At 42.0% G+C, this 24431-nt stretch overlaps 1 protein-coding gene across 1 annotated transcript; it reads left to right on the plus strand.

The window, feature by feature from the left end:
* The first annotated feature begins 553 nt into the window (after nucleotides 1-553).
* Klhl42 (kelch like family member 42) lies at nucleotides 554-21694 on the plus strand. The gene is made up of 3 exons (XM_047551109.1): nucleotides 554-1851; nucleotides 15370-15563; nucleotides 20570-21694. Exons 1-3 carry the CDS (start codon nucleotides 980-982, stop codon nucleotides 21019-21021), a joined length of 1518 nt encoding a protein of 505 aa, XP_047407065.1. The 5' UTR covers nucleotides 554-979; the 3' UTR covers nucleotides 21022-21694.
* The last annotated feature ends 2737 nt before the right edge of the window (nucleotides 21695-24431 follow it).

Below are 24431 nucleotides of genomic sequence, written 5' to 3' on the forward strand. Positions count from 1 at the left end.
TGTACTTCCAACTTTCTTTTAATAACATAGAAAAGACAAAAGGCCCAAGAGCAAATGCGCTGTCCTCTGCTCTCCACCCTGTTCGACCCGTGCACTGGGCACCTCAGGAGCAGAACCCTGCAGAACCTGGGGCCAATCTTCCTGGACCTTCTGCAAGGTGGCTTCTTCACGACAAACATACGACCCTGGTGCCAACGTCCAGGGATGACTTATGTGCCTCTCAGACCATGATGCCAATTGGGCCAAATGAGCAGTGACCTCGGATTTGATGTCGTTTTCATTCTCTGGACCCGCGATTCCCTCCATCCCTTTCCTTCCCTGTTCCTTTCCTTTTCTTTCGCCCTTGTAAAGCAACATGGAACAGAAACACATTCTGGCTTACTACAGGCTCCCTGCCCCATCGGTACCCCGCGAGCATCTCCGCAGCCCCTGGCAGGCGGCGGAGCCTGTGCGCCCAGGCGGGCGGGGAAGCCGAGGGGACGCGCGCCCTCCTTCCTCTGCCACTGGCGCGTCGGCAGCCCAGGCGTCCGAGGCCTGCAGCTCTGCAGTTCTGCCCGAAAGCCGGATCCAGCCGGCAAGTCTCGCCGGCTGCAGGGGTCCCGCCGGCGGAAGTGAGAAGGGCGGCGTGGGAGGAGGCTGAAGGCTGGGGGTTGGGATTCCCCACCCGCTTGACGCCGCCAGGGAGAACCCGAGCTACGACGCCCGGCGCAGGGCAAGCCAGGCCTTTTTTGGTGCTGAGAGAGAACAGAAGGGCAGGGCGGTCGCCTTGAGGGAACCAGGCTGAGCCGCCGCCGCGGACACCAGGAGGAGGGACTGCCCTAGAGGCTGGCCGAGCGCGGGAGCGGGCGGCCCATTGCCTCCTGCTCGGGCCGGGCCGCCATCCCTCGGCGCGCCCTACCCGGAACCCGACGAGCGCGTGGGGGCGGGGAGGCGAGGCGCAGAGCTGGCGGGGAGTCCCCCGACCCCCGGGGCCCCAGCCATGTCGGCGGAGGAGATGGTGCAGATCCGCCTGGAGGACCGCTGCTACCCTGTGAGCAAGAGGAAGCTCATCGAGCAGAGCGACTACTTCCGCGCCCTCTACCGCTCCGGCATGCGCGAGGCCCTGAGTCAGGAAGCCGGCGGCCCGGAGGTGCAGCAGCTGCGCGGCCTCAGCGCGCCGGGCCTGCGGCTGGTGCTGGACTTCATCAACGCTGGCGGGGCCCGCGAAGGCTGGCTCCTGGGCCCGCGCGGGGAGAAGGGCGGAGGGCTGGAGGAGGAGGAGGACATGGACGAGGTGAGCCTGCTGTCTGAGCTGGTGGAAGCGGCCTCCTTCCTACAGGTCACTTCCCTACTGCAGCTGCTGCTGTCCCAAGTGCGACTCAACAACTGCCTGGAAATGTACCGCCTGGCGCAGGTGTACGGGCTTCCAGACCTGCAGGAGGCCTGCCTGCGCTTCATGGTCGTCCACTTCCACGAGGTGCTGTGCAAACCCCAGTTCCACCTCCTAGTGTCTCCTCCCCAAGCTCCAGGGGACATCAGCCTGAAGCAGAGGCTGAGGGAGGCCCGAATGACTGGGACTCCTGTCCTTGTGGCCCTGGGGGACTTCCTGGGGGGACCCCTGGCCCCTCATCCCTACCAGGGAGAGCCTCCGTCCATGCTCAGGTATGAGGAGATGACTGAGCGTTGGTTCCCGCTGGCCAATAACCTTCCTCCCGATCTGGTGAATGTCAGAGGTTATGGGTCGGCCATCCTGGACAACTACCTCTTCATAGTGGGCGGGTACAGAATCACTAGCCAGGAGATCTCCGCAGCGCATTCCTACAACCCTAGCACCAACGAGTGGCTCCAGGTGGCCTCCATGAACCAAAAGAGGTAAGCGTCCCCAGCAGAGGCTGCTGCTTTCTCTTCATTCGCGTGTTTGTTCATTCATTCCCCAGTGTTTACTGGGCAGCCACAGAGGGTGCGCTGAGGTGGGAATGACATCTTCAGGAGTGCTGCTGGCCTTGACTCTGGCAAAGTTCCCAATGAACTGAGAACTTACAAGGAAGAAGAGACCTCAGTGAGGTCAACTAGCTGAGTGATTTTCTTGCAGGTATTGTGCCTTTAGTTCAAACTGCTTTCTTTGCCTCTCTCCTAGTGGAAAGATGATGTGGTTTCCCAGGATACTTTAAAACTGCTCTTTCATTTTTTAAAATTTTTGTTATCTAGCATCTGATCCTGATTATAATGACACACTGAACAGTAATTTCTGACACACTGACTTTGGGAGATTTTTGTTGTCAATGACTTTGAAGCTTTCCATACTGGGATGAGAAGATCCTTTTTAGGGAGTTATAAATATGTACTATATAGGATTGCCTTTCTTCTTTTCCCTTTCTTTTACTTCTTCTTTCCTTCCGAGACAACCATCATCATTGACCCAAAACATTGACCAACTGGCAGTGGTCAACTGCAGAATTGGAACACAGTCCACTTAAAAGGTCCCTTGGTATCTGGTATCTGTAGGGGATTGGTTCCAGGACTCCCTCAGATACCAAAGTGTGTGGATACTCAAGTCCCTTTTAATTGGCAACAGTACTTACATATAACCTATGCACATTCTCCATTATTCCTTAAATAATTTCTCAAATGCTTATAATACCTAACACAGGGTAAGTGCTATGTAAATAGTTATTATGCCATATTGTTTAGGGAATAATGACAAGATAGTCTGTTCATGTTCAGTAGAGATGAAGTACTCCCACCCCCAGATATTTTCTACCCACAGTTAGTTAAGTCTATAGATGCAGCACCTGCAGATATAGGGTGCCAAGTGTATTTCCATCCACCCCAGCCGTCTCCTTTCCCATTCTGCAGATCCCTCCCACCAAGAACATGGGAGAACTTGAAGAATGGACTCAAAAAGGAGAAACTTGGGGGTGGTGGTGTGAGGGGAGGTAGGGAAAGAAGCCAGGAAAGAAAGACAAAAATAAGAGCAAAGGACAATAAAAGGAAGAAGTATTAGGAAATAAGATATGGCAGGGCCCAGGATGCTTCAGAACTCACCATTCAGATGTGGAAAGAAGAATCAGTGTGACCCAGGAAAGAACAGGAATACCTTTCTTCCAGGCTACCTGTTGCCTCTCAAGCATCACTGTGGTTCCTGCCTGACATGTGGAGCAAGAAATTAGGGAACTTGTAGACAGGAAAAGAAAGTTTTAACAGTAATAGGACATCCATTATATATATACTTGAGGGTCCCCGTATGTCAGGGACTTGGGGGAACACTGGATATATTTCTACCATAATATAAAATTTATTTTGGAAAGGGTGCTTGTTTACCTGGTGATAAACATTGGGCAGTTATAGAAAGCTAAACAAAATAAAGAAGCAGAAAGACTATCACTCCTACTCCTTCCTCCTAGAGGAAGTATTTCCAGACTGGCACATCTTAATTTAGCCTCTTTTTAAGGCATTGTTCCCATCATTGAGATATTTACAGTTTGGTTTTAGATGTGTTATTTTTAAACAGTTTTTAAAAGCTTTATTTATTTATTTATTTATTTATATATATATTTTTATTTATTTTTTTTGCAGTACTGGGGATTGAACTCAGGGCCTTGTGCTTGCAAGGCAAGCACTCTACCAGCTGAGCTATCTCCCCAGCCCTCTTTATTTATTTTTGACATGGGTTCTTCCTGTATTGCCCAGGCTGTCCTCAAATTTGAGAGCCACCTGAGTAGCTGAGATTACAGTAATGTTCATTTATTTATTTATTTATTTATGTTGTAGTGGGGATGGAATGCAGGGCACTGAGCTACACCTCCCAACCCAATTTTAAGAGCCTTAATTGAAGCAATAAAAGAACATTTGGTAGCTATGGGCGATGCTCAGTAGGGGTGGAAAACTCAAGTTCTCTATCACCTCTCTCTATATGTCTCCAGCTGAATCTAGTTATACTCATTATGCCATCCTTAGCTCTACAGCACTAATATTACACTTCACAAACTTTTCTTCATGGATATTTGGCAGCCTTTATTATTATTATTAGGAATACCCTTTCTGTCCACTTGGAAGAAAAATATTATGTACAAGTACATGTGGAAAAACTACAAATGAGTGATTCAGGAGGTGGAGGCAGGAGGATTGCAAGTTCAAGGCTAGCCTCAGTAACTAAGTGAGGCTCTAAGCAACCTAGTGAGACTTGATCTCAAAAAATATAAAGAACTGGGGATGTGACCCAGTGCTAAAATGCCTCTCGTTCAATTCCCACTACCAAAAAAAAAAAAAAAAAAAAAAACTACAAATGATTGGAAAAACTTTAGAGTGGAAAAAAAGTAACTATAGACGTATATTATATTTTTGTACTATAAGTATGTAAACATGTATTTACTTATATATTGATAATAGTTAACAATGGGGAAAACATGTATGTGTATTCCTGAATTTGCCTGGAACATGAATAATCCTTTTGTGCAGTGTATCCATACTGTATGTACTACCCACCCATTAGTCACTTATAGTCACTTAGTAGTTATGTGTAACTATATAGTATATTTATCATCAGGGTGTATAGCACTTTATACATATTTATTTTTACTCTAAAATTATTTGATTATGCTAATTATTATTTCCACTTAACAGTACACTGAGTTTTTTTCTGTGTCAGATTTACCACTGCCTTGTGTAGCATTCCAGCTTGTGGATATACCTTAGTGTAATTAACCTTTCCCTTATTCATGAACATTTAGGTCACTTTCATTTGCCATTATAAGCAAAATTGAACTGAACTTCCAAGTATATATTTATCAAGGAGATGCATGTGAGTTAATTCCACATGCCAAAATCTTAAAATCCCTGGGTAGGAGGGGCAAAGTAAAGTTTATGCACATTTTAAATATTGGCAGCTCCTGACAAATTGCCTATAAAAAATATTCTAATGTTCTCTCCAATCAATAGCATTTGAACATGCCAGTTTCACAGATTCTTGCCAAGATGAGATATTATCATCTCCCCCCACCCCCAGTCTAATAGACAAAGATACTGGTGTGGTTTTCCCTGATTAGAAGAGACTTTCTTTTTCATATGTTTATTGGATATTTGTGCTTCTTTTGTAAGTAAATGATCATTGCTGTGTTTTAAAAATTGGCTTATCTTCTTCATATTCATTTTTCTTATCCATATATATATATGTATATATATGTATATTTCTCTTATGTTTTAGGTAATATTGCAGATATTTCACCATGCCTTTATTTTTTCCATACAGTTCAAAAATGAAGTCCCAAAGTGGCCAGGGAAGTGAAGTCAATGAATAGAGTGACGGGTGGGAGTTTTGATGAACCATAGAGCTAGTGTCCGCAGAAAAGTGGGCTCCATCCTTAGTCACAACTGGTTATTTCCAAGTGAAAGTGAGGAAATGGTATTGCTACACATTCAAATAGCCCAAGTTTTAAATGTTGGCAATTTGTTTGTTTATAAAACAATCAACAATAAAAACCTTGTAGAGCATATAAAATGCAGCCCAACATTAACCTGTGAGCCATCAGTCGTAGACTTCAGATTTGTAATGTCTTCTTACATGAAGAAATTTTAATATTTTTGAAGTTGGATTTGTCATGTATATCCTTTAGTTTTGTATTTTGCAAAGGAAAGTCTTCTGCAGCTAAAATATACAAACTCATCTGTATCATGTTTTATCTTATGACATGGACTTTTTGCATTTAGACCTGAATCTGTTTGGGCCTTATTTTCATAAAAGGTGTTTCCAGTTTGGTAGATGGATCATTGCTTTATTGATGATATATTTTTAAATTAAAGTAGCTTGTTAACATATTTTATTGTCTGGTGGAACTGAAACCTCTTTTCTGTTTTAATTCTCCTTACTATTTGCTATGGTTTGAATATGAGGTGTTGTCCTCTTCCCCCCACCTGCCCCGGCCAAAGCTCATGATTAAATTATGAGAACCATAACCTAATCAGTCCATCCTAATTGGAATGGGATGAGTGGTAGCTGTAGGCAGGTGGGCATGACTGGAGGAAATGGGTCATAGAGAGTGTTTGCTAGAAGAGTTCATCTATCTTTGGCCCCTTCCCCACTCTATCTCTGCTTCCTCCTTGGGGTGAAGCACTTTCCTCGCAACCACCCTTTTACCATGATGTGCTGCCTTACCTTGCGATTAAAGTGATGGAGTCTGTTAACCATGTACTGAACCTCTGAAACCATGAACCCCAAATAAACTTTTCCTCCTCTAATTTGGTCTTGGGTATTTTGGTCATAGCAATGTAAAGCTGACTAATAGAGAAATTGGTACTGAGAAGTGGGTTTGTGGCTGTGACTAACCTGTCCATGTGGTTCAGAAACCTTTGGAACTGGTTGAGGGAGGAGTTTAGAAAGTTTGAAGATGCCAGCTGGAGAAGCCGTAGAATGTTGTAATTGGAGTGTAATGGGTGGATTCTGGTGAGAACCGAAAAGACCTGAATGCTGATAGGAATGCAAACTGTAAAGGCTGTGCTTATGAGGTTTTAGAGGGAAATGGATTCTGTTGGGAATTGGATTAGAGACCATTTGTGTTATATTCTGGCAAAGAACTCATCTACATATTGCCCATGTCCTGAGAGTTCATGTGAGGCCACATTTAAAGGTAATGGACTGATTAACCTGAGCATTCAGGTGATGGCATGAATATTGCCATTGGCTTTTAGGCACGTTTGCTGTGAGAATTGGGAGAAAAGAAGCAGAACAGAAGGATCTTAAAAACTTGCAGTTTGACCAGAAAACTCTGTAAAACTGGGGCCAAGGAAAGTGTAGTTTTGAAGAGATTATAACCTCTAAAATGATGCTAAGTGATGCACAGAGGCAATAGGAAAGATACCTTGTGGCATTCTCAGGAATTAGTAAGAAAGCCACACCCATCACAGGCTCAAAGGTGTAAAGGTAAAGGTTCCTTTAAGAAGAGACCTTAGGAGTACCCTTCTCACCCAGGGAGGCCTACAAAGTTGTTGCACTGTACTCAGCTGCCTAGATACTCAGAGGTTGCTCAGCTGTGCTGTCACAGGACTCAGTTCCTGGTCAAGCTGGCAGTAGACCTGGCACTGTCCTTGTACTAGTTCTGCAGGAATGCAGGGTGCTTGAGTTAGGGGCTCACAGAGACTTCAACTGAGATTTCAAAGAAAGGCCTGCCTGGGAGGCCAGGCAAAATGTAGCCGGGGCAGGGTCAGAATTCCTGTGGGCTGCCCCTAAGAGGGTGGTGTACAAAGCTATGAAAATGAAACCAAAGCTGGAATGTAGACCCAAGGCATTAAGAGATGCCTGTGACGTGCTCTGTCTGCCAAGCAAAGCTGCTGTCTGCAGAGAGTGCCAGGTAAGAGAAGCCATGAGTGCTGCAACCAGTTAGGTCAAATGAGCAGGACTGCCCAAGCCCTTTGGAGAGAACATCTTACTACCATGGGGCAAGACTGGAGGAGGTGGATCACTGAGGACTTGCCCTGGAAGAGTTCATCTTCCCTTTGGCCCCTTCCGTTCTCTTTCTCTGCTTCCTGGCCTCCATGAAGTGACCCTTACCTCTATACCACCCTCAGCCCTGATGTTCTGCCTCACCTTGGACCCAAAGCAATGGAGTCAGCCAACCTTGAACAGAACCTCTGAAACTATTAACCCCAAATAAACTTTTCCCCACTCTGAGTTGGTCTTGTTGGATATTTTGGTTGCAGCTACATAAAGCTGAGGAACACACTATTTTTTGCTTATTTCCTCTTTCAGATAAATTTTTAGAGTCAGCTTGTCACGTCTTATAGGAATTTTGATTGGAATTACATGGTATTTATAGATTAGAGGAGAATTAATAGTTTTATTCATAGTAAGTTCGCCTTTATCAGAGGTTTGGATGTCCCTGGTTTTAGTGACCATTGGTCTGAAGATGTTAAATAGAAAATTCTGGAAATAATTTTAAGTTTAAATTGCATGTCATTCTGGGTAGAATGATGAAATCTCACACCATCCTGCCCCTTCCTGCATAGGACGTGAATCATCCCTTTGTCCAATGTATCCACATTGTATATACTACCCACCCATTAGTTACCATAGTCATTTAGTAGTTATCAGCTGTCTTGGTATTGCAGTGCTTGTGTTTAAGTAACTTTTTTAAACTTAATAATGGCCTCACTATGTAAGAATAGTGTTACAATTGGGATATGCTACAGAGAAACTCTAAGATTCCTCCTTTAAAGGAAGAGATTGATGTTCTCTATTTAAAAGGGAAGAGAAAAGAGTGAATGCTGAGGTTGCTAAGATCTATAGTAAGAATAAATCTGTTTGTGAAATTGAGAAGAAAAAGAAGTTCATGCTAGTTTTGCTGTTGTACCCAAAACTAAAAGTTATAGCCATAGTGTGTGATAAGTGCTTAGTTAAAATGGAAAAGGCATTAATTACAGGGTTTGGTATTGTCTGTGGCTTCAGGCATACTGTGGGGGTCTTGGAAAATATCCCTGTAGGATAAAGGGAGACTGCTATAGCTTATAGCTAGAAAAATTGTTTCTTCATGTATTTGGTTCTCTTGGTCCTTTAGAAAAGGTTTCCTTTATCTTCATATAGTCTGCTTTTTTTTTTTTAAATTTTTTTTGTTTAGGGTAATTCTTAGGTAATGTGTAATTTTTTCTACATACTTTTCCCATTATACTTGTGGTTAATGATGCTATACTTGTTTTTGTACCTTAAAAAAAAAAAATCTCCCTCATACTACGATATAAGTCTGACCTTATCTGAATTAGGAGTTTCTTCCTGAATCTTAATTGGGCTAAGTGTTCCTACCCTGTGTTCATCTTAACAACTCATGACTCTCTACCTTGAAGTCTATTTATGTTGTCTGATTCTCCTGATTCAGGAGTATGACTTATTCAATGCTTGTGTGTACACTGCTACTTCAAACATGGTATGCAATGAATAAAAGGTGCTTAAAATACATATTTTTTTAATTGTGTGATTTTTTTTACATTATCATAACAGAAGAAGAGAATGTAATTTTATATTCTACCTTTAAAATGTAACGATGGACACTTTTACCTTGTTACACTCATTATATTTAGAGTAGCCAAAAAATAACAATAGATCAGATTTAACCAAACTCTGCACTAGATACTGTTCCTACTGCTTTGCATGTATTGTCTCGCTTATTCTTCAGCAAGGACTGTATTACAGAAGCAGTACATGAGGTGCAGAAAAGTAAATTGTTAAGAGTGTGTAATTAAGGACAGTAATCAAAATGTAAAGTGTCCTTTGAAGAATTGTAACCATTTAAATTGTTTAAAAGTTTTGGCATATGGACTTACAGTGACCTCCTCTTCTTCTTCCTCCTCCTCCTCCTCCTCCTTTCTTTTATTTATTTATCTATCTATCTATTTATTTATTTACTTATCTATTTATTTTTTGGTGTCCTGGGGACTGAAGCCAGGGTACTTTACCACAGAGCTTCATCCCTAGCCCAACAGAATCTTGCTAACTTGCCCAGGTTGGCCTCAAACTTGAGATCCTTCTGCCTCAGCCTCCCAAGTCTGGGATTACAGCTGTGTGCCACCATGCCCAGCTGCAGTGGTCATCTTCATTGCAAAAAACATTTTCCCTGTATTTAAAAAAAAATTTCCTTTCAAGATGTAAAGTGTAGTGCTTTTTGTAGTACTGTACTGCTTTTTAAAATGTCATCATGTGAGTCTCAGTTTCATCACGGCACTTTCCCAGCCACTATTGGACACACGGAAACAGACCTTTATGGTTCTCTGCCCTCAGTGAATTTATAATTGAATTTGCATGATGAGACAAGTGAAAATAAAACCTGGAAGGGGATTGATTATTCCTGGATAATACATTCAGAACAGATTCTTCTCTGGAAGAAACTTGGAACCTTGAGTGAGAAAGACAGATTTTGGCCTCTGACTACACAATATTTCACATCTACCTTGATTCACTTTTGGTAGTGACTGCCTTTGGGATGTGTTCATACTGACTTTTACTTTGATGAAGGGGTCAAATTCAGAGTGGCATGCTTACCCTGGGAACTGAACCAGAATCTTTAGCAACAGGATTGAAAGATTTTTATATAGCCCTTTGCACCCTGCAGAACATGGTGCTGTGTGACCAGCAGTGGGTAAGAAGGAAACATCAAACACTGTGCCCACTTGATTGAAAATGACAGTACGAGCACACAGCATCTTTGAGAGGCCTCTTTGAAGTCCAGGTGTGCAACACTGCCTTATTGTCTGAACAGGAATTTGATCTCAGGAGTCTTCAGGATATAGCTCTTCACATGTAAAAGCTTGTGTGACCACAAAATTGCTTTCCCTCCTCACTTTAATTAGCAATAACTTGCAGGAACTGGCCACTGTTAAAGCAGGAGGATCATTAGTGTTCTGTATTTCCAAAGTCATCTCCAGTGGAAGAGTTCACTACCCTGAACTTTTGCTCTGAACATGAAGCTTTGGGTATGTCTTCCTGCTGGAAGTGAGTACAGCAAGTCTGGGGACAGACTTCACAAACACTTGTCCCCAGCAGAGAGGGGATCACAGTGGTCAGCCCTAATGTTTCCCAAAGTGTCCCTTATCCTCATAGCCAAAGCTTAAATGTTTTCAGGGCATTTCTAGAAATTTTTCTTTTTTTAAATCAGGGATGGAACTAAGGGGCACTTAACCACTGAGCCACATCCCCAACCCTTTGAAAAATATTTTTTTAGAGGCTCGATCTTGCCAAGTTGCTTAGGGCCTTGGTAAGTTGTTGAGGCTGCCTTTGAACTTGAGATCCTCCTGCCTCAGCCTCCCAGTCACTGGGATTACAGGTGTGCACCACCACGCCCAGCAAAATGTCAAGTTTTTGACAAGTTTTGTCCTTTATGGTGATTGTTGCAGTGGAGCCAGCAATAGTGCAAAGAAAAGAATTGCCTATGTATCCCTCCACATTTCATTTTAACCAAAAGTACAAATTGCTCTTTGTGTTTTTGCTTTTGAATTTCTCAGAGGTGGTCTTAGGTTGCAAAAATGACTATTTCTATTTTCCAGCCTTTCCCTTTCTACCCTTCCTACCACTGGGGGAGGTTACTACCTAGGGAAATAGCAGACAGAGGAAGGAGAAAGGTAGGACAAAAGGGCTGGATGGTCTGCACACTAAATGGTCATCTTCTGCGTAGTTGGGAGAGGATCCTAGCTTTTCACTCAAATTTTGACTCTTGCAATAACAAACTTCTCTGTGAAATAAGTCGTCATGGTGGTTTACATTTCCTGATCTTGCTCTGGGTCAGGTAGTGTGGTTACTACCACAGGTGTCACTTCATACTTCACCTCACGCCATCTCTGTGAGAGAGATCCTGTTAACCACCCCTTTTACCCAAAGAGGAAACTGAAGCTCAGTGAGTTGAATTAACCTCCGCGTGGTCACAAGGCTAGATTCTAAGCAGTTCAGATTTCTTGGCACCCTGCCTACCTGTGGTTTTATATTAATCATTGATATCTGTGCACTAGATTTAGCATGTTTCAGGTTGTGTGAGGATTTGAAGAGTTTGCTTTTGTTTTTTTAATTGGTGCTGGGGATTGTGGTGCAACCCTAAGGAGTTTTCTTTTTATTGTATTTTCATTTGTTTTGCAGTACTGGTGATTGAACCCAGGGCCTTGAGCATTGAGCTACATCCTAAACTTTTTAAAAACTTTGTTTTGAAAAAGGGCCTCACCATGTTGTCTCATCTGGCCTTGAGCTTGTGATCCTTCCTCCTCAGCCTCCCACGTTAGTTGGGATTGTAGGCATGTACCACCATATGTGGCCCTAAAGAGTTTTTTATTTCTTTTTGTTTGTTTGTTTGTGGTGCTGGGAATTGAGCCCAGGGCCTTGTGCCTGTGAGACAAGCAGTCTCCCAACTGAGCTATATCCCCAACCAGCTTTTTACTATTTTTTTTTTTTTTTTGTGGTGATGGGGATTGAACCCAGGACCTTGTGCCTGCGAGGCGAGCACTTTACCAACTGAGCTATATCCCCAGCCCGCTTTTTACTTCTTATAAGTGAAGTAGAAATTAAATTGCTGTCTTATCTAATTTTCTCATTTGCATTTTTATATATTTCTATTGATTAAGGGAATTAGGTATTTAGCCGTGGCAAATTACTTGTAATTTGGTTTTAAAGTTCTTCTTTTAACCATGGTATATTAGGGATCAGTATGAAGAAAACACTGTAGAAATGATAATTTTTAAAAGTGATTGATAAGCCGGTCATGGTTGTGCATGCTTGTAATCCCAGCTACTCAGGAGGCTAAGGCAGGAGGTTCACAAGTTTGAGGCCAGCCTGGGCAACTTTGTGAGATCCTGTTTCAAAATAAAAAATTGAAAAGGCTGGGAATGTAGCTCAGTGGTAGAACATCCTGGGTTCAATCCCCAGTACCAAAAAGATAACTGAATCAAAATGATTGACAGCTTAGATGCACACCTTTACCTTTCAGGGGTTGAAGACTAGAAGTATTTCTTTGGGAAGTTAGAAATGAGATACCATATGGCAAGAATCTGTAGATGAGAGAGCACTTGACAGAGTTCCAAGTATATCCTGGCCAGTGACTGTTGCAGTTGACAAATAAGAAACCAACCTTTCCAAGTTCAAGAAACACAGCCTTAGGAAACAGAAAAGCACCCCCTAGGATGCCAACAGGGAGTGACATCTTTCTGCAAGTGCTGTCCTTTTCAGCCCTTACTGAGTGCCAGACACTGTGCTCTTCTTATCCCCACTTCTCAGGTGGGAAAACTAGGCACAGATAAACTGAGATTTGGTGATTTCCTAAGGCCTCAAAGCTGTTGAGCAGGAAGCTTTTTCTGTGCAAGCCTGGAGTGGTTAGAGCCTATGGTATGGCTCTTTAGGAAGTGGGTGATGCTTAGGTGGCAGTTTCATCTTAAATTCAACCTGAAAAAGTCTTTCTCTTCAGGCGAATGTGAGCGTGTTGAGATCCAGAGAAATGGATTTGTTTACTTTTAACTGCTTAGTCATTCAGCCTAAAAAATAGGCCCCTTACCTGTTTTCTTAAGACAAATGATTATGCTGGATGAACAGTAAAAACTGTTTTGATCTTACAAAATTTACTATCTGTGTACCTTTGGGGAGCAAAAACAAATTGAGGGCTGGTAAAATTTAGTGCTTATTTACTAGTTTTACTTCCTTTGGCTCCCCAAATTTGCACACACAGAGAGGGCACCTTGGTTGATTTTAAGGACCATTGGCAGCAAGGAAGGTAAGCAACATGAATCAGGGACCCCCCAGACACTGCCACCCTGGTGAAGTCTGTTGGCATGAGAGACTGAATGGACAGTCTGGGGCTCTTGTTGAAGAGTACTCTGTTCACCCTCTGATTTGCAAAATAAAACTAAATGAAAACACGTGTCAAATATAAACATCATGGTCATCCTTAATGTCTTTTCTATCTCAGGAGGACTCAGTGTTTATTGAACACTTATCAGAGACCAAGCTCAGGCTACTTCATTGCTGCTTCTTGATCTTCTCTTTTGTAATTTTGTTTGTTTTCATTTTGTAGTCCCATGCCTTCTTAGAATATTGTTATTTTTGAAGAATCCTTGTGTTGGAGTTAGGTATGGCCTCAAAATTCACTTGACCTAGCATCTTTATTTCACATAACAGAAAACTAAAAATGTAAAATGACAGTGTCTTCTCTCAGTACTTTTTATTTATTTATTTTTTCTGTGCTGGGGATTGAACCCAGGGCCTCATGCATTGTGAGTCACTCTATGGGCTATCTCCCCAGCCCTCTCTCAGTACTTACTTTCTGATAAACTGTTTGTTTTAATCATTGTGACCGCCTTGTGATGGAAATCATCCCCACGTTAGAGATGAGGATGTGAAGTGGTTGGGCAAAGCTCAGTTAGGTGGCTGTCAGCAGAGCTGGGGCTTAAACTAGGCTCAGGTCCTTTCTGGTTGCTTCATGTTCCTGTTCAGAGTCTTGTGAACTTGTGACCGGTGCACACATCACAGCTGACTGACTCAGCACTCCCATATGTCTATCCTTCCTGACTTTCAGAGGACTAATGAGTCCCCATATGCACATTGAAACAAATTAATTTGATCTTACTTTTCAACTCAAAAGTCATGAGATTTATCTAGTGTCTAAGTCTTATGAGTATAGTGTGGGATATGAAGCTTGAAACCGGTTTATTTTTTTTTCTTTTTTTTCGGGGGGGGGGTTGAGGGTGGATACCGGGCATTGAACTCAGGGGCACTCTGCCACTGAGCCCAGTCCTATTTTGTATTTTATTTAGAGACATGGTCTCACTGAGTTGTTTAGTGCCTCGCTTTTGCTGAGGCTGGCTTTGAACTCGCTATCCTCCTGTCTCAGCCTCGAGCTGCTGGGGTTACAGGCGTGTGCTACTGTGCCTGGCTTATTTTTTCTTTTAATATTATGATAAAGGCACATTTTTTGATATATTTGTTAACTTTTATAAATATACTAAAAAATACTGGATCATAGTATTTTTAATCAGCACAGTGTGTACATCTCCTCATTTGTATGTTATGAAGCAATATATAAGATGCCCTGTGGTAGAGGAGGTGGGCCAGTAAACTGAGCAAGTATGTTCGTGGTAAAGGGGTCTCCCCAGCCACCTTTGCCTCTGCCTATCTGTGTAGGCATCACCCATATCTACCTACAATAGAGCCATCCCCCTCAGGAGGAAGAATACATAACTATTCTGAGGGGAGAAAGACAAGGGGGTGGGTGGGTGCTTTTCTCCTTTATCATTTACTCCTGCCCTGGGAAAAAAGCATAGTCATCTCCCAGCATCCATGGGAAATTAGTTCCAGGACCCCTGTCAAATACCAAAATCTGTAGATGCTCAAGTCCCTAATATAAAATGACACAATATCTGCATATAACCCGTGCACATCTTCCTGTATACTTTAAACCAAGTCTTGATGACTTATGATACCTAATACAATGTAAACACTATGCAAATAGTTGTGCATTTTCAGGGAATAATGACAAGGAAAACGAAGTCTATGTGTTTAGTACAAATGCAGTTTTTTCCCCCCCAAATATTTTCAATCCATGGATGTAAAACCTGTAGACCTAGAGCATCATCTGTTTCAGTGTATAAAGTGTCTTCAGTTCCTGGCCTAAAGCTGAGCCAGATTAGTACTTGTTATATTGCACTGCTTGCCTTCAATTGCTAGTGCTGGAACAAAGTGCCATCCGATTGGAATCTGAGGGACGAGTAAAACACAAGAAGTCATCTCATTTCTCTGTCCTCAGGCAGAATGGCCCCCAGTTTGGAGAGCTAATTTTCTGTAGCTGGCCAGCAGCTTCCACACTCTGCTTTAGCTGTTCACACCACCGTTGTACTTCATGATCAGAAGAACTGACTTTATGGGCCCTTCTGTCTCTTTTTCAGGTCTAACTTCAAACTCGTGGCTGTTAATTCAAAACTCTATGCCATCGGTGGGCAGGCTGTTTCTAATGTTGAGTGTTACAATCCTGAGCAGGATGCGTGGAATTTTGTGGCACCCTTACCAAATCCTCTGGCTGAGTTCTCTGCGTGTGAGTGTAAGGGAAAAATTTATGTCATTGGAGGATATACCACCAGAGGTAAGTGAAGGGTTTTGTGTGTAAGCTTCAGTAGCCGGGAGAGGGTAGGAGGGTGCCAGAGGAAACTTTGGAGTGCCAAGTATGATTTTATTCATTGTACACTATATATTAACACATCTGAAGGAAAGAGAATCCTTATGGCAGGGGTGGTTTAGACAGGAGGGACCTCTGATGACCTTCTGTGAGCATGGAAGTCCAATGGGGTAAGGGGAACTATGAAGAAATTATATTTTCTTTGTGCTCCTGGAAACCCAGCCTTGTGGTCAGCTGTGACCTGACTGGACCTGGTTTGTGGAGGTGGCTTAGGTCTCAACTGTTCTCTGGGTGGGAAGGTCTTTGCAAGGGTGCTTTAACTGAGCATCCTTCTGCCAAACACACCCAGTCCACCCACCCAGCACTGAGTTGCTGCCACCTTCTTGCAGATCTGTGCTTTCATTTGCTCCTTTCATGAGCACAAGCACATCAGGTATGGGTTCCAGAGCCCAGCTCTGTATCATTGTTCACATTGGTCATGGGGGTGCATCAATACTAGAGAATTCTTTCTTGATCAGTAAGAGGTGGTTGTGCTATTAAACTGTATATGTGTGTTTTTCATTTTTTGGAACTGGATCTCATTATATTGCTCAGGCTAGTATCAAACTCCTGGGCTCAAGTGATCCTCCCACCTCAGCCTCCTAAGTAGCTAGGACTACAGGGATTCACCACCACGCCTGACTCTTGGGAATCCCTTTGTTGTTGAAACTGTTCAATCTGTTCAATATATATATATATTTTTCCTCTTTCCTGCCTCCTCTTCCTCCTCTTTCTTTTTCTCTTATTTTTCTTTTTTCTTTTCTTTTCTTTTTTTATTTTTTGCACTGGGAATTGAATTGACGACCTTGCACGTGGTAGGTCAGTGCTGTGCCACTGAGCTGCACCCCCAGCCCCATTTTTACTTTGGTTTGGAGGTCATTTTATAATTAGTAATTTGAAAATAAAACATGTTTCCAGCAGATTTTACACTGCTGTCGTGGTAGGGAGCATCCCAGGTAACAGTTACCTCTTTGCCCACCCACCTTCCTTAAAGCAGTTGTCTCCACATTATCTCTTGGCCAAGGAAATTTCTCTCTGTATTTGATCTATTTGTATACACTCCAAAACTTACAGGAAGGTATAACTGGACACAGGACTTTTAGCCATGATCGAGTAGTTATCATTATATTTGATGTAGTGAAATAACCTATGGTAGAACAGAGCTCTCTAACTCAAGCTAATCACAAGCATGAAAAGGTCCTGTTAGGCCACAAGCAGCCATATGCAACTTCATAAAGGACAGAAATCCTTGTGATACTATGGTACATAAAAATTCTTTTACCACATCCAAATGTCTTGTTTGGGGGATTTATATTAGAGGGAGAAATTAAATGCCAAGGATTTTTTGAGCATTTGATTAACTTTTTTTTTTTTTTTTGGTGACAGAATATTTTGATTAACACTTCCTAGCATACTACTAAAACGTTGATTCAGTGTGGAGGATGGTGGGCTGAATGTTAGTTTCCTGTGACTGCTGTAACAAATTAGCACAAACTTGAGAGCCTAGAACAACAGAAATGTATTTCTTCACAGTTCTGGAGACCAGAAGGCAGAATCAGGGTGTCAGCAGGATCCTGTTCCTTCCGATGACTCTAGGGGAGAATTCTTCCTTTCTTTTTCCGCTTTTGTTATTCCTTGGCTAGTGGCCACATAATGCCTACATTTTCACATGGGCTTGTTATCTGTGTGTGTCTTCTTTTTTATTATAAGGGCAGTTATTGGATTTAAGGTCCACCTGGGTAATCCAGAATGATTTTAAGTTACTTAATTGTATCTGCAAAGATCTTTTTTTTCCAAGTAAGGACATACTCCCAGGTTCTGAGGATTAGTGGGTAGATATATCATTTGGGGGCCACCATTCAACCTACTACATGTGGTATGTGTATTCACACACTTAAGGAGAGGCAGTGGCAATGGCGTGCATTGGAAGCAGTAAGCCTTTGTTGTTGCTTTGCTCTGCTGGTGTTGAACCCAGGGCCTCCTGCAAGCTCGGTAAGCGTTCTACCACTACGATGCATCCCCAGCTTCACCCCCCTTTCTCTTCACTCCATGTTGTCATCACTTGTGAAGCTATTTCCTCTTTAGTGACCATCTGCTGAAAGTGATTGCCAGTTTTTTCTTTGCAAATAATTGAAAAAATATGAGATTTAGCAGATACTTCTTTTACCCTCAACATTGGCTTTTAGGTTTCAGTGATCAACTTTCTATGCTCAGATAGCCATGGCCTCCCCAACCCCAAACTCCTGTCTCTGTCTCTCTTTTCTCTTAGGAGAGTAAACAGCCACATTATTTACCTATGAGCATTTCTAAGAATTCTGATTCCTCCCTAGATTGAGCAATGTGAAACGCATCTGTGGCCTGATGCTCCTCGGCTTCTCTTCTCACCGGGAGCTACTGGGTACCGGGAACTGCTGGGTACTGACAGGCAGCACGGTTGCTTGAAGAGTACTCTGCTGGTAGATTTCCTAGCTTTTCCATGACCTTGGCTGAGCAAATGTCCTTTAGAAGGAAAACCCTTCTTGTGTGTTTGGTAGCTTCACAAGCCTCTGCTAGTGAGCCTTCTTCACTTGGACCACCCACCTTGATTTCTGTCCTGGATTCCCAGTGCCAAAGACCATGATGTGAGGGTTAGCTGATGTGGGTGGATGGGTATTTATGTAAGGCTTGAAAATGTGTTTTTTAAGCTGAGAGGGAAGTTACTTGGACTCCAAAGCCCTCCTCCTCCTCCTCTGTTTGGGCTTTCCCAGCACTTCATAATAATTCCCTGTAGTTCAGTCATCCCAATTGTTATGGAAAAAATATATATATATCAGAACTTAAAGCTGGCTTCTTAGCCTGTCTACTACTTAAGTTAGGTGAGACTTTTAAAATTCAGTAAATAATCATTCATGACTTTAAAATAGCTATTTGATTTTTAATTCTTTGGCAAGCACTAAAGAAATGAGAATTCAATAGAAAGTCATAGCAACCACAGAGGAAAGATAATTTATGAAATTTCAAAATCAAGTTTAAAAGTAAAAACTAAAGGATTATCCCACCCACTCAGATCACCTTAGCAAAGTCTGAGTATGCTGAGTGAGGACAAAACTTTTACAGAAGACCTGGAAAGACCTTTATTCCTGGAACTGAGAAATCGGTGGAACTGTCACTAGAATAAGTCCTTTATTCCTTTAGTGGAGAGTCGGGTTACTAAGTCAGGAGTACTTTTTAGCAGATGAGTAACCAAACTCCCTCAGACCCTCTTCTAAAAGGGTTTTGCCACAAGGGCTACCGTAAAATGAAATAAGTAAAGGTATTAATCGGGGTAGTTTCCTGAAGCTGTAATAATTCTGGAATTTCTGTAGTATAGAGTTGCCCATGTAGGACATGGTCTCTCTGCATGCCCTCCTGGGAGGCTCTTTGACTGTACCAGATGTGGCTGTGAGAGCAAGGGCTGAAGGAAGAGGCAAACCCTTGAGAAAATGAGCTGTCTTCTCTGACCAGCTTCTACAGCAATTGAAATGCTGTATGCTTTAATAGTGAACCAGTACCCAAGTTGATCTACCCTCTCCACTCCGAGTTTTTGTTTTTTGTTTAACAACAAAGAAAAAGTTCATTCTTTCTGATAATTCAGAATACTCTTTCCTCTGAGGCTGAAATATTACACTTATTCTTTCCTAGAGGAGAAAAGAAAAAAAAAAAAAAACGATTTAAAAAAAAGAAAAGAAAAGCTGGGCCTGGTGCACACCTATAATCCCAGGTTTGCAAGTTAAGGGCCAGCCTGGGTAATTGAGTGAGACTGTGTCTCCAAAAATAAGATGAGGGACGGGGGATGCAGCTCAAAGGTACAGCACTTGCCTAGCATCCATAAGGCCCTGGGTTTAATTCCTAGCACTGCAAAAATAAATAAGCTAGCTAGCTAGCTGGGAATGTAGGTCAGTGGTGGAGTGCCCCTAGGTTTAATCCCCAGTACCAAGAAAAGAAAAACTAGATATTCTAAATTTCACAGGCACTTTTCAAAGGGAGAGGAAGCAACATTTTTCCCTAAAGAAAATAACTATTAATTAAAAATAATACCAGAGAGGCCTTTCAAGTATAATTTCATTCATACAACTAACCATCCCATTAGAAGTGGGCAGGGAGGGTAGGCCTTTTTTAGTTTTTCTCCTGTGTTACAATTGGAAAACAGAATAGCCAGGTGAGTCTGTAGCTTGTTAGAAGGCAGAGGTGAGACTTTCTTACATTTCTCCTGACTTGTAACTTTGTGTCCTTTGCTCTAGGCAGTCCTTGAAGATACTGCTGAGCTACCACTTGTGTTCTTAGGGTCAGCTGTCCAGAATAGGATCTTCAGGGCTGGGGATGCAGCTCAATGATAGAGCACTTGCCTAGGTGTAAGGCCCTGGGTTTGATTCCCCTGCACTGACTGGACCTGGTAGTTCAAAGGTGTGAGGGTACCAGTGAGGAGGGACTGTGTTTAAATCAAAGTTGCTCATTTCTCTGGCTGATTCCAAGACTACTCTCCCAAGGAAGATAAATGCATGAATCTATTTTTCTGAAATATTTTCTGAATTATTTTCACCAAATAATTCTACCAGTAGTCTACTTAAAACACTGTTTAAGGGTTTCTAAGCCATACCCATTGATTTTCAAATACCAAGCCTTTTTTTTTTTCCCCTAAATAACTCTGAACTGCAATCTCCCAGGAATGATACTTAAAGAATACATTTATTTTAAGTTATATTCATTGTAGAATTGAATTTCCAGGAGGTAGATGGGAATGAGTCCAAATGTATCTTTTCCCAGCCATTTGGAAAACTCTTTCTCTAACCTGTTTTCCTGAAAGGGTTTTTCCTCCTTGTGACGGAATCATGCACACGGAGGAAGACATTTATGTATGGCCTGGGCAGTCCATGGTGTTGCTGGTGGCTGTCATCATTTGCTTCTTTCTGTTTCAGACCGAAACATGAACATTTTGCAGTACTGCCCCTCTTCAGACATCTGGACACTCTTTGAAACATGTGACGTCCACATTCGCAAGCAACAGATGGTGTCTGTGGAGGAGACCATCTACATTGTGGGGGGGTGTCTCCACGAACTGGGGCCCAACCGGAGGAGCAGCCAGAGCGAGGACATGCTCACTGTGCAGTCCTACAACACTGTCACCCGGCAGTGGCTCTACCTCAAGGAGAACACATCCAAATCCGGGCTTAACTTGACTTGCGCTCTCCACAACGACGGCATCTACATCATGAGCAGGGACGTGACCCTGTCCACCAGCTTGGAGCACCGAGTTTTCCTCAAGTACAACATCTTTTCAGACAGCTGGGAAGCATTTCGGCGTTTCCCAGCCTTTGGACATAACTTGCTGGTTTCTTCTCTTTATCTGCCCAATAAAGCAGAAACATGACTGAATTGACTTAGTATTTAAAACAAACCTGGTTCAAGACCAAAAAAGGAAAAAAACAAAAACAAGAAAAGGTGGTATCCCATTTCAAGGGAGACTGATTTCTAAAGGGAAAAAAATGTGGGTTAAAATAAGTCACATATATACCAGTAGCAGCTGTAAATAAGCTTACTTGAACTAATTACTTGAAAACTTGTGGAAAAAGAGACCAACTTTATTATTTTTTAAATTATTGATTTTTAAATTAGGGGAGCAAATCCATGATAACGTTTTCATCCAAACACAACACTCGGGCCAATGACTGAAACTTAGCATTAAAAAGTGGATTCGTTGGGTCTGCTTGGTAAAGGGCCAAAGTCAGTGATCAACGTGAATGGTAAAGATGATTTTAAAATCTGTTTTATTTAGGTCACTTTAAATATCAGTAGTATCTTAAGTAGGAGTCTTTTTTTTTTGTTATCACTTTACTTGACAGACATTCATGTTAACATTGTCATTCTCCCTGTCCACCCCGTCTTACCCACAGGTACTTCCAATGTGTTTAAAATAGGGTCCTATGTTCATGTATTTTATTTGCACACTACTTTTCAGGAAACCTGCAATGATGGATCCTTAGAGTGAATCCTTGCAAGCAGTCTACCCAAAACTCATTAAAAACATTCTCAGTTTTCTAGTCTTTTTTTTTTTTTTTTTAATTATGAATAACAAATAAATAGATTGATAAAACCTCTTTACTTCCTATGTGGCAGATCACAGATCTATATGGATCACATAAATTGCATTTCTGGGCATACTATGTTGTTTAAAAGACAGGGTATATTGTTTAAAAGGATGGCTATAAACATATATTTTTAAAATTGAGTCTTGTATAGGAAGGGAAGGAAATACCAAATAAGAAAAACAACTGCCTTTAAGAATTCCTTTTATTGAATGTATTTGACTTAGTTTTTAAGATTGAAAAGATAACTTTATCATGTTTAAATCAGGATACTTTCTAAGCCTTGTAATTCACAGTTTGCTTTTGAGGATTAAGGTGATGGTAGCTGTGAAACATGTGCTGTAAAGAGAGGAAGAATTCTTACAGAAGAGGAATAGCCTCCGGTGGGGTTTTTCACCCCCTGGTAATAGGGATAGAACCCAAGGGTGTTTTACCCTGAGTTATGTCCCCCCCATGTCCCCCTCCCTGCCATTTTTAAAAATTTTGAGACAGGGTCTTGCTGAGTTGCCCAGGCTGGCCTCAAACTTGCCATCCTCTTGTCTCAGGCTCCCAAGTCACTGGGATTGCAGGCGTGTGCCATCACCCTTGACCACCTCTGGTGGTCTTTCTGAAATTAAGTAAGATGTTTGACTTCGTTGTAAACCCAGGTGACTCACACGGCAATAACAGTGAACAGTTCCTGCATTTTCGTTAAGTCTGTTAACAATGAATTAAAACTTCTGCCAATCATAGATGAGCATTCCTTTAAAAATATGTACTCGGGCACAGTATGGTAGAGTGCATGCCTAACCATACATCCGTGAGGGCGGGTTTAATCCCTAGCACTTAACAACAAACAGAAAACTCTATACCCATACTTATGGAAATGTTAATTCGATTGAAAAACATTTTCTGAGGTTATCTGGTATTTTGTAATGGAATCAGTAAAACTGCAAGCCAGAGTCCATCTTTCTGCATTAGTGGCAGGTAGAACCACCACTGCAGTCACAGCGTGCCTCTCTTAAGAAAGCCCCGTAGAAGAGACCCTCACAGTGGATTCCTGTGTTCCCAAACACTGTGTGCCTCCAGCGTGCCATTCACTGTGCAGATGTGGTAAGTGCAGCAGTCACTCCAGAGTTCTTCAGTTTATTGAAGGAGTCACTACAGGGTTTCTTTACAACCATGGCCTCAAGTATCTGGTTACAAAAGTTCTATTTGCATGACTTTTCAGGTACCCTTCTATTAGGCAAAAATGATTAAGCCTTTATTTGGGGCAAGTAGATCTATCTTTGTATCTTGTCACCAAATAATTCTATCAGTAGTCGACTTATAGCACTGTTTAAGGGTTTTTAAGCCATATCCATTGATTTTTATGTGAGTGTGTGCGGTACAGGGGATTGAACCCAGGGTCTTGTAAGCACTCTACCAACTGAGCTATATCCCCAACCCTTGATTTTCAAATACTAAGCTTTTTTTTTTCTAAACAACACTGAATTGAAATCATTCGAGGAATGATACTTAAAGAACAGATTCATTTTAAGTTATATTCATTTGTAGAATTGAATTTCCAGTGACCTGTATTTTCATTATGTATCTTTTAAAGTCGAATTTATTTTTGTTGCTACAGAGTTTAACTTTTTAAAGTCTTATGTATTCAAAAGACTAGCCAGTGGATTTAGTACAGGACAAATGACTAGAGATTAATTTGTAAATAATCACATAAAGCACAGTATTATTCCTGCCAACCAGTTAATTCTCTTCCTGATTGCATTCTTTGGGTCTGTTTTCCTAATGCTGACAATTAGATTCTTGGACCAAGTAAAGGTATACTCTGATCCACAAAGCTCTTTTATAAGCCTGATGTGTGTGTGTGTGTGTGTGTGTGTGTGTGTGTGTGTGTGTGTATGCTTGCATATTTTAGCTCTAAGATACACAGACTCCTAACAAGATTTTGTTATTTTCAGCTGCCAGCAGTGAAAGGGAGAATGTGTAATAGGAACAGATCTGTGGCTTTTATTTATGACATCATCCTGCTGTGTACATCATCGGTGTTGACATTTCAAGGGTAGTTTTTATTTAGCTCTGTTCTCTAGTTGGTGCCAGTATTAAAGACTATGATGAAGGCATTGTTCCCATGAAAATCTCCCCTCATCCCTCAGCACTATCCTTGACTATTTGATAACATCTATTTTCTTCCCAGTCTCCTCTAAATGCTTTTTCCTTTTTTCTCACTCCACCTGCCCCCAGATGCTTCTGAGGGGTGGGTGCTGACTTACTCTCTGGGGAGGGAAGTGACTGGGAGGACCCAGGTGGAAGCTGCTTGGCCAGAGCACAGGATGGTCTGATGGAGGAGAGTGGGACCTGGCTGGGTTGGGAGAAAGGGTTTGTTGTTTCTTCCTGTCATTCCTTCTGATTTGACTTTCAAAACCCTTAGTTTCAGAGGCCTCTCCCCTTAGCCTCATTTAGAAGGTTTTTTGATGAATGTGTAAGAGTTAATTATTTTTGACAGTATTGGTTGTCATAATAACGAGGTACTGAGAAGACCTCATGATGGATATCATTAGGAAACAAGCAAGACCTAACTTGAGCATGAAAACCAAAGAGAACTTAACTCTGCCATCTTTTTTTTTTTTAAAGCCAAGATCCCAAGTAATTCCAAATGCCTTAGATATTAATTAAAGTTATCCTGAGATAGACAAAACTCTTTTCTCTACAA

This window comes from Sciurus carolinensis, chromosome 4 (genome assembly GCF_902686445.1).
Source record: "Sciurus carolinensis chromosome 4, mSciCar1.2, whole genome shotgun sequence".
Classification (NCBI taxonomy): Eukaryota; Metazoa; Chordata; class Mammalia; order Rodentia; family Sciuridae; genus Sciurus; species Sciurus carolinensis.